This window comes from Cystoisospora suis, assembly GCF_002600585.1.
Source record: "Cystoisospora suis strain Wien I chromosome Unknown contig_3587, whole genome shotgun sequence".
Lineage (NCBI taxonomy): Eukaryota > Apicomplexa > Conoidasida > Eucoccidiorida > Sarcocystidae > Cystoisospora > Cystoisospora suis.
In genome coordinates, this window is record NW_027156382.1 from 26,424 (window position 1) to 37,655 (window position 11,232).

At 48.3% G+C, this 11,232-nt stretch overlaps 1 protein-coding gene across 1 annotated transcript; it reads right to left on the reverse strand.

Moving 5' to 3' along the window:
* Positions 1 to 3,999: 3,999 nt before the first annotated feature.
* CSUI_006954 (interferon gamma-inducible protein) lies at positions 4,000 to 11,137 on the reverse strand (the record flags this gene model as incomplete). Its single annotated transcript, XM_068067104.1, has 7 exons — positions 4,000 to 5,199; positions 6,190 to 6,273; positions 6,899 to 7,538; positions 8,077 to 8,117; positions 8,923 to 8,958; positions 9,660 to 9,824; positions 10,561 to 11,137. Coding segments are annotated over 7 exons (1,821 nt in total), but the record flags the coding sequence as incomplete, so codon positions are not given.
* Between the last annotated feature and the right edge of the window lie 95 nt (positions 11,138 to 11,232).

Consider the following 11,232-nt stretch of genomic DNA (forward strand, 5'->3'; position numbering starts at 1 on the left):
TACCTGGCAACTTTCTCAGACTTCGAAAGAACACTAGGAGAGAAAAAACTTTGCCCTCGTCCAAAGAAAGAGGTCTTCGAAAGGACAGCGGTCGACGCTGAAAGTCCAGAAGCGGATTAAAGAAGAAGGAAGAAATGTGTGTACTGCCTCTTCGTACCCTAAGAAGACACAAGGTTTTAGTCTTACGCAAGAAAGCGGTCGGCGGAAGAACAAAGGTCGACTCGAGGACCAAAGGTGGACTGAAGACAGAGAACGGCGTATGTGCACTTCGACTTTCCTGTCAGGAAATGCGCTTGTTGAAAAAGAACAAAAGGATACATTTTCTTTGCTAATTTTCCGCATGCGTGTCAGACTCGAGTCAATTTTGAAAAATGAGATGGGGGTCCCTGGTCGACAAGGGGAGGGAGGTGTTATACCTAGCTCAAAAGTAAGTCAAGACTCCATCGTATACTAGCGGAATAACGAGTCTTGCTCTAAGAAAATCTGGATGGAGCATCTACAGGAACATGATAACCGTATAAAACAGGAATTTCGAGAGATGGAAGCAGTCTGGTAGTGCACGCGCTCGTATCAAGGAGGTGAGCTCCGGCGTCACATCGGTAGAGGATCGAGTGACGCTGAGCAGGTGACTTCCTGTATGGTGAATCAGCCGAGCGCCACGAAACTAGTGAGGGTTTGTGGGATGAAGTCTCCACCGACTAGTCCGGAGGGGTCAGCGTCGACCGAGCTAGTTCAACCGTGCTAATCAGCGTGAGCAGATTCCTTTCGGAGTTTAGCGTCCGTCTAGGGGAAACTTGGACTGACTGAATGACATGAAAAAGTAGGAACAGTGAAGAGTCTTCGGGTGACTGTGAGGCTAGATTTCTTTTGGTCAAAAGAAAGGAGACCCCGGAGACGGCCGTCGCTGAGAAGCGCTGACCTAGAATCAAAAAGCCACTGGACTGTCTGAAGACACAGGCCGAATTCAAGCGAGCCTTGCAGGTGTCAAGAATACGCCGGCAGCACGCCCTGCACTTCCCTTTCCCCACTTTGACAAAGTCTTGATCTGCGCGCCCCCCCCGAATTTTTCGTAACTGTGCCCACTTCCGACGTCGCCGGCATGAGCACCGTATTGTTTACGACGGTACTCCAACAGCAACGTGACCTTCCTTTCGTAGCGTTGATTGGGGAAATCGCGTGAACCGAGTGGTGAAAAGACTGCTAGTCATCCGAGCTGCCGTCGGTGCCCAACTGTTTTTCCCGTTATCAAGCGTGTCTCTGAAGTCGCTGCGCTGGGCTCTCGTCTACTCAATCTACCTTCCCACTCGGCTACTACTGCTGCTCCGCTACTCCAGCTGTCCGTCACCACCCGTGATCGAAGTCCTAGCTGTAAGTTCGGAATGGACCAACTCGGCCAGCGGGGCAGACCGTGTGGAGCCATTCGAAAAATAGTGGCAGTTGTCCGGGGTGTTCTACCTTCCTCTTGAGGACTCTTGCGTTATCAGTCCAAACAGCTGTGTCCTGGGTTCGCAGAGTGGAACAGTTTCGCCGTCAGAAGACAAACTCAAAAGTAAAAACAGGTACACAGTATAATTATTTGTGAGCGTTCTTCAACGTTTTTCTCACATCTTCCTTCCCGTTCGTTTCCGACACCCGTCCCAAAAGATGACCGGAGTATCTACCCCACTTCGAAACCAGAAAGCCGCATTCTGCTTTACGGGAAACTTGAAGTAACGGGGAAACAAGCTGGCGGTATCCCACGTGATCTGCACGCGAAAAAGCAGTAGAAAAGCGTTGGCTTTCGGCTTCGCCAACGGATGAGGATGTTGATCGCGCGCGGCCACAATGTAACACTTCCACAGAGCATAAATCAAAGGCACGAGGCAATTTTCTCGGGGTCATCCTGTTTCCATGATGCGCCCACTTTCACTGCAACTCAACCTGGGCAGAACTCCGCGTACTGGCGTAGCCGAGAGCCTGTCCGTATGAAATCCCACTCTGGCATGCTACAGACAGCTGGTGGCATCTGCTTCAACGGGTATGGAACCGACAGAATATCACGTCCTACTCGCCGATTATTTCTTTTTTGCGAAAGGTCGAAGTGGAGCACCGTCTCAATTCGCATACCAGAGCGGTCACTACAGGGCCGGCTGGTAATTGACCGTTTCAATCATCCTGCCTAATCGCCCCTCCTTTCCCGACGAGGCTGCCTGCAAGATTTGCCAGGTCAGTGCCGTTCTGGATCCCCTACATTTGCCCGGCGGGACCTGTTGTGTCTAGCGGGCTGAACATGTCGCCGGCCCCACGCAGCTCGCTGACTGCTGTGCAGCTTTTTTTGGAGTGCAGCGGGTGAGAGGTGATGGCGGCAAGATAGGTCACGTCTGTGAACTCCTGTCCGCTCATTTTCTCTTGCCAGAACGGTTGGCGTATCTTCATCTCCTGGCTTGGCTGCTTGGTGCACTCACACGAAAAAATGTTTTGTGTCGGGCTCCGAGTCGTAGCCGTTATCTGCGCCGCCCTCTTGTGGCGCGGAACGTCCGATCCCAGTCTTGTCCAGGGCGCCCGGGCAGCGGCACTTGGCCGAAACAACAATGTAATTCAGTCGCCAGACGGTGTCACAACGTGTAAAGAAAATTCACATCTTGAACTGAATGGCGCTGGCAAGTCTTGGACGTTCAAGTGTATGACAAAGGCAAAGCTACAGCCAGTCGAAGAAGTTCCTGGTGCAGCTCGATCCGAAAACCTGAAGAGCGTATACCAGTTCACCCCCGCCACAACGAAGTCCGAAACAAAACCGGAGTGTGGCGGTGAAGTAGGGGATCTCACTACTCTTGCTCCTGGTTCTTTGCTCGTGAAGGTGGAGGCACAAGACACAATGCACCGACTGCAGCAGCAGCAAGCCAGCGAGACAGTGTTCAAACTTACTACTGGAGAAGCAGGAGACGAGGAAAAGCACCTCTGCTACGTTTGCAAGACTCCCCCGGCGGAAAGCGGCCCCGGTCTGGGGGGCCGCGCAGAAGGGGCCTCGTGCACTGTATACGTAACAGTGCCTAGAAAAGAAAGTGCAAACCCGCCGTCAGACATGCCTTCAGATTCTGGCTCTTTCCTGGCGTCGGTGTTCGTCTGGCTGACTCTGAGTCTAACAGGAGGGTCGCTGGGACTCACTCTCCGTCTGTAGGAAAAGCAGCGCTTCCGATGGGGACATCGCCAGAGCACCGTGTGCTTCGCGAGTACTAGTCAGAAGTCTTGGTGGTTCTCCGGAGTACGCACACCGGGTTTGTCACGTTACGAAAAAGAGAAGATGGGACTTCATGACAGGTCACTGAACTGACTAAACTCACTTCGTACCTGGTTGTCCAGAAAGGATGTCTCGGGAGTCCGCACAAGCTGTAGCAATTCTAATAAAGACCGAGAGGTGACCTCCATTTGCGGGGCTTTGTCCTGGTTCGGTCAGAAGCTCGCCGGCCGCACTACGTGCAAACCCTCAAGTTTGACCTACACGACTTGAGATGGTGACGTTTTTGGTTTCTCCTGCGATGCCGTTGGGACCGGCGACCCCTTCCACTACTGATTTCCAGTGTCCAAAAGGTTCGCAGGACCAGCCCGGAAAAGGTTCCTGGCTGGTCCAGGGTAGCTCTGAACTGACACTCGTTCTGTCCCACGTGTGGAAAAAAAAAAAAAACCCTTCTGGGAATCCCACAATGTTACGAGAGGGCAACGTTGTTGTGCAACCCCGCCGACACTTCATCAGTTATCACGCAGAGTGACCTCTTGGCCTACCTTGCTTCTTGGCCCGTTACGGTTCGCAACGCGAAATCCCCCCGTGAGTGGTTGTGTAAGCACCAGAGGGCCACATGCGTGCTGTCGACCGCTTGCTACCTTGTCACGTCAGGCCGCCACGAAAACCGACGCGAGAAAAACGGGTGTCCGACCCTCGCGTTATTCAGTGAGGGAACAACCCAGACGTTTGGCCACGAGATTAGACGGAAGTTTACAGTTCGAAAACAAGAAACTCAGTCAGGCCCCTCTCCACCTCTGGTAGTAGAGAATAATGCGCTGCTATCACACGACAAAATCCTTTCGGTACCGGCACACTGCCGCAAGGCAACTTCATGAAAACGAGACGGGATACGGAAACGCGCGCTTCAACTCAATATCCTGACTACTATTTGCGTATCTATCGAGGTTCTGACTCACCCAAGAGACTAAAATGGTCACGAAACATTACACAAGCACTCAAGATAAAAAGCCAAAGAACTGAGTTCTTACTTCGACTAGTCACACTACTTGACGGAGACAGAGTAAGGAACATACCCCTCGTTACGAATCTACCCGCGACATCGCATCTCCCCGTCTTCATTCTCACCGCCTCCCCCCTCCCTTGCAACACTTCCCTTGATCTTCTCGCCCCCAGCAAGATTCTGCCAAAAAAAATACTTTACGGACAAGAAACAGAAGGGAAGAAGGACACTCTCGGCCTTCCCTCTCTTTCGCCCCCTGCTGCTGCTCCCCTCTACGGCAGAGATACTACTCACCGCTCATAGATCGGAAGCTAAAAAAAATGGGACGTTGAAGAAAGCAAGAAGAATGAAAACTATGCTGAAGCAGTCTTCACTACACATACACATACATGCTATCTCTTCCCGGAGAACCTACATCCCTCTTTCGAAAACTTCCCTCTCTGTCTTTTTATCAATCTCTCTCTCCTCTAGTCCTGAAATGGCCTCCTCCAAACTCCTGAAGGAATCACTTCCAGTGCAACGCCGCACACATCGGGAGAGGGGTTCTCCAAGTCTTCACTTTCGTCAAGAAGAAATCATGTGGGGCTTTGACCACTCCTCTTTTTGCTCCTGTATCTCATCTATCATATACACGCATAAGTACCGGCAAAACTCTTCTTTTTGTTGTTTTGCGAGCAGGTTTCTGTCTTTCATCACTTCTCTATGCTTCTTTTTGTCTAGCAATTCGTAAATTTAGAGCTTGCTGAGGTTCAGAAGGGAACAATCGTCCGTCTCTTATGACCCAGTTGTATTTCTTGTCTCCATCGTTGACGTAACATCTATCCTCCTTCTCCCCTTCCTCATCTGATGCATGCATAGACGACGGGCACCCCCCCGTCACTTCCTTTTTGTTTGTGCACCAAGCCTTCAGAGCTTCAGGAACTTGCGATAGATCCAACGCGTCACAAAGAGCACATCCCAGATCCTTCTCTGCTGCTTCCTAAAACACAACACGCACATGATATATGAATCGGAACTTACGTACACAAGGGACAACCCTCTCATCCGGGCACTGTATTCCTAGCTTGTCTGGGATGAAGACACCATAACTACATGGCTTATGTAAGGGCACATACATGGGGGAAATCCGTGTGCGATCACTACAGATCTTTTTGCCGTGACAAGAGCACACTGCCAGTATCATACATGGTATGTGACACTTTAGATGAAATACTTGAGTTGATCTATGCAAGAATACAAACCGCCGTGTTGTTCTGGGAGGATAACTGAATACGACAGTCGTGACACCGATTCGCTTCTCCCTGGGGACACACTCAGGTTACATACACGAGAGAACACACGAAACCTATCAATGGACGGAGACAGATGAGTGTGTCGTGTTTATACAGAGTAACAAGAGAACAGCTCTCTCGTGAAAAGCCAGTATATCTGGTACCATCCTGCCCGGGCCTCGGTATCTACTTCATACTTCCCACGTGCCGTACATAGAGATCAGAGCTTACTGGCTTCCCAAGGACAGAAAACAATCCTAAAGAACTACGAGCTGAGATGACGAAGAATACACTCCTACTAGACCTATTCTTCGACTGCTGCCTACTGCTGCTCGTCAGTGCTGGGTGAGTGGCCGGGAAAGGCGCTCACTCTTCAGCAGCCGCTACGTCGATTCACTAAGCAGAGACAAGGCGTATCCTCCCCTCTTCTTTTTCCCAAAGTGACTCGAGTTCTTCCCTGCAACAAAATCATGTCCCTTATGTAATCTTTCTCTAGTTCGTCCCGAACAGATACAGATGACATGATGTACACCGCCCACACAAAGGAAAGAGCCTTTCCCCAAAGACACATATATGTACGCATAACCTACCATACATACAGTATTAGAAGCTCCCTCTCACTCTCTCTCGAGATGTCTGTGTATACTCCCGACGGAAAGAATACAGAGCACATCTCTGCATAAGTGAATGTGGCTTACCGAATGCTTTCCATTGATTAATACCCAGGGTACGTAGTCGTGATCTCCTGTCGCTTGTCCTGCCAAGTGTATAAGGTTATCTCCCTGTGTTTCCCGAATAGAAAAGGATCACACAAACACATCACTGCAGCACATAGGCGAAATAAGATATACAGATATACCGGAAAAGGCTAAAACTAAACATAGTGCGGTCTGAAGCTGAACATGCGTTTTAAAAAGAGCAAAGGATGGAGATATCAGTAGATGACGAGATTCGTCGAAGACAAGACACAAGGAGATTTCATACCAACGACATAGCTACTACCGATAGACGCTAAGAACGAAAGGGCGACTGAAGTTCGCGTTCCGCGGAGAAGACACCTGTAACCTGCTCGCTTTCTAAACCTCTTCCTGCCTTGACAAATCCTCTTCGCCAGAGATACGCAATGTAAAAAGGTTACGATACATATTTACTTCGTCGGAGCTTCCAGAGGAATGCTCGTAATTCCTTCATAAATAAGAAGGCCATTCAGAACTCGTTCACGCTTTGAGCTACTATTCGCTTACACGTCGAATCCGAAGAGATAGACAGTCTTTAACAACAGCGAATGAAACATTCCTTTCTTACCCTTCGAGAAGATCTCTTACAAGGGCATCTCACAGTCCATAGCTATAGGAAACACCTTCACACGAGACTACCAAGAGAAAAGCATCACTTGCTCGCTCTTACCTGCTCTGTCTCAGTGCAAGCTAAGATAAGGAGACTGTTGATTACACTCTGTGCGCCTTCTCCTGCAGGGCATGTGACCCAATCATACACTGAGCCCTCTCCACTTCCCCTCTTATTCTGTTGGAATTGAAGTAATAAAGACGAGGAGAGCTGTCCTTCTTCGTCTTCTTTTCTTTTCTCCTTCTCTTTGAGAGAACCGTCTTCATTCTTCATATTTACCAGATCTCCCCCCTCTCCCTGCTTTTCTTCTTGTTTCATTTGAAGACGACTTCTCAAGAGTTTCTGGAACGCCGAGACTCGCGACATGTCGAGGCCGTCAGATGTCTCCCTCTCCTTCTTTGTGTTCTCTTCTTCTGATTTGCCACCGACAGACGAAGCAGAAGATAATTCAAGTAAGGAATAAGCAACACCTTCAGATGGTAGTGAGGAGTCTTCGAAACCGGATGAAGACGAGGAAGAAGAGGAATCTTTGGATAAATCCTGTTGATGTTTGGCTGTGGAAGACAGAAGTCCCTTAATCAACCGTCCCCCAAGGAGAAGAGGCTGAGGCTTACGTCGAACAGAAAAAGAAGAAGAATCAGAAGAGCTATTCTCTGGGAATGCTGAAGTCTCTTCCACGCAAAGGAGCCATGGTAACCATCTGACCAGAGAGAAGAAGAGAAAGCTTAAGAAAACATGAAACTCCCTTCATGTTCTTGCCATCACAGTAGAAAAAGAAAACTAAGGCTTACACATGATACACTTCATGAATGAAAATAAACCCGTTGACTGATGCCTCATTCAAACTCAAAGACCTCCTCCAATCTTTTCTCTTCCCCTCTGCGCCTATATAAAAGGAACTTGACAAGCATTTCTCACAGCTATGCACGAATTAATGGGCATACATGCAGCAAAAATCTCATGCACAATGACAATGAAGAAGAGCAATAAGAAGGCACTTCAAAGCCAAGGCATCACTACGTAACAGAGAGCGACATTAGCCGCATGCAACGAGAGACTGATACCAGTCGCAAGCACAAAGAGAGATATGAATACATGTATGGATGCAACAACTTGAAAACAAAGAAAATGGCGAAAAAAGAAAATAAGAACACATATACGAAGCAGGAAAGTAGTGAACTCCGACTACACTTGCGTCACAGAAAGAAGGGAAAGACACGTGGAATGACTGAGCTTACGAGCTAATATTGTTGATACCTATCGTATACAGACCGCATGCCTGGAGGAGAAAAAAGCGAAGAGCAAACATAAGAAGGAACCTCGTCAATGGGGCAGGCAAACCTCTCATAGAAGTCTTTAAGAATCTCATGGAACCACTAAAGGTTTCCAGAAGTTTCGCACAACAGTATGCGTCCTTTGGGCTCTTGTTGATCGGTACAAGTGTGAATGCATGCAAGGACGTATCAATAGCTGTGAGCGTTCGTTCTTCTTCTCGTCTAACTGAGACTTCTCGAGTGTACGTACAGCTCCTGAGACACCAAGAAACAAACTGTCGTCAAACGTAGTCTATAGATAGGAAGGAGAACCATGAAGGCGTCATCTATCTCCTCATGCTCGAAACAACCGACTGATGCGCGGTTACAGGAGACATAAGAAAAGACCTCGTAGATGAAACACGCACGAAGATATATTCACCTCCTGGTCTACATCGGAGAAGTTACTCAAGAAAACTGCCTGCAGTCATTCGACTCCTCAAATAAAGCTTATTTTCTAAGATGTGTATTGACGTACATCCATGAAGATCATCTGCACATGTACACAGTAAACGTTACGCATATACATACGTACAACTCCATGTAAGCAATGCATGCATGCCCAGTTACGTAGCCACAGTAAGGAAGACATGATACACAATGTATTCACGCCGCTGATGCAACCGAACATACAGATTGCGAAGAAAGAGTGGTGCCTACTGACAGGTTGTTCTTTTCACAAAGGAATGATCTCTACATGCCAACTGCATCTAGAAACACGCACATACCCATAGATGTGTAACATAGTCTATCAACGTCGCTCAACCGTACCTGCACTTCATTGAGATAACATTCCGTCGCTCCATGCTAAGAAGAAAGACAAGAGATAAGCCACGAGAGTCTATTATCAACCATGGAAGAAGAAAGAAAGAACGACAGAGAGAGGAGGGGGACTACAAAAAAAAGGACGATAGCGTCTATATTGTCGTCGGCATTCTAAGAACCCCGTTCCCGGTCCGACGGCAAGTCGTGAACATACATTTACACACATATATCTATCTAGAGGATGTATATAACATGACATATGTACATATATATACATATATATATGTATAAGTGGGAAAGGGTATACGATAGCGGGCATAGTGAACCAAGGGAAAGGAGATGGGATAACACCCATGTAGAAGCTATGCTGTTGCTTGGCCTGTCTATGAAACCCGTAGGTACACATGTCATGAGATATACATCCTCGCCATATGTTCTGTACGGATCCGAGACCAACACTGCTGTATAATTCCCTAACTAAAGGCGCAGCTCTCCTCTCCGGAAACGAACCAAGACCTAGGCAGAATGAGGCACTTCGGCACATATATTTATATATATATATAAATTGGCTATCCACGCATACATGTTTGCGACCATCGATTGCACCAGGGTATCTGCGCGCACGTATAGAATGAATAGAGATTTCAATACTCACAACTGAACACAAAACGGGGACAGCTGAAGATTGGTGAATGTACAGTCCAGAAAGGAAGACGAAGAATGCGAGACCCTAGGAAATGTACCTGACAGCGATAATCATATCCTCCCTGATCATTTGGAATTTCTTCGGTATTTCCATAAGGAACAGGGACGATTGAGATACCGGCTGACTGAAGAACGGCCGGACTGACAGCTTCAACTAGTGGCGCAAGCTGCTCTTTGAACCATTTATAACTGAAAGGACATTGCTGTACGTACATACACCCAAACAAACCAAGAAAACCCCTATGTGGAACCAGCCTCGCAACAGGGAGATGAACTAACATCCACCTGTTAATACAGGCAACCTTTGTCCTTAAGAAGGAAGACGAGATGTCTTCCAAATTCGCCGTTAAGATGATCATCTCTACTGTCTATATATACCCCGCCGCCCTAGTCATTTATGAGGAAAGAAGTTTTTTCCTTTCCTGACTGAAACTTTCTGCCGTGGCAACTCGGAGCTGGGTGCAATGGTTTGCCTGCTGTTGGGTACATGAGACGATAAGAACAAAACGAAACGAGAGAGAAGCACTATCTCTATTGTCTCCGTTCTCTTTTACATGGGCTTCCGTAGAGCTCACTCATGCACGGCGTAACAAGAATGCCTGGACGACTTCTCTCTTCTTGGACAACTTCTCCTGTCTTGAAGAACTTCTCGAGAAGGAAACATTTCGGCCTCAGCGCGGGAAAGAGCTCTGTTCACGAATGTCTCCTGCATGCGGAGAAACGTGTGCTTGGCATACCAGCTGGTGTGGTGTATTTGTTATGCATATTACAGTGGTGCAGATGCACCAAAGCGACTGCTCCACGGAATGACCAGTGGTGGAGCAGAAATATCTAACTATCGCGTGAAGATGCACAGCGTGTACGTGTGAGTAGACACGTGTACAATAGTTTCCGAAAGAAAGGACGCCTCCAGAGCGAGAGTTGACTGATCTTGCTCACCGCTTCATAATACACGTTGATCACCGTTTGCTGCTGCGGCGCTACTCCATCGCTGGCCGAGACGGACTCTTGTCGATCCCCGGTGCACTCTCCAAGCAGAGGAATCAGAAAAAGAAGAAGAAATGAACCCAAAACACGTCCTGCTCTTCTTTCCTTCCAAGAACGGAGAGAAGCTAAAGAGAGCGGAGCAATCGCCATGGTGAAGTAAAAAGGAAACCAAGGAGAGGCTAGCCGTGCTCCCGGAGGATAAGAGAAAAGAGCAACACAAGGCCCACGAAGACGGAGAAAGAGAAAAGTCAAACAAGGAGATGGAAGCTCCCTAGGTTTCTCGAACCCGGGGCCAGAAACATGGATTTGCGTGACCCGATCTTCCTTGGCGTTCTTCAGAAACGACGAGAGAAGCCGCTCCCGCTGATCAGCGACAAAAGAAAAAGACACTACGCTGTTTAGGGAAAGACGAAAGGTACACACCAGTGCCTGAAAGTAAGAAGGCAAGACGGAGGAAAAACGCGTGCCGAAACACAGAAAAACCGCAGTAGGGCAGATCCAGCCAAAAAGAGCAGCGACGTTATTGCCGCCGCCGTCTCCCTCTCTCGTGGAGGGTCTTCGGGTGGCTCACAGGGTTGATAGTAGGAGGCCGTTAAGCTCTCGTCGGTCTTGGGACTAGGCAAC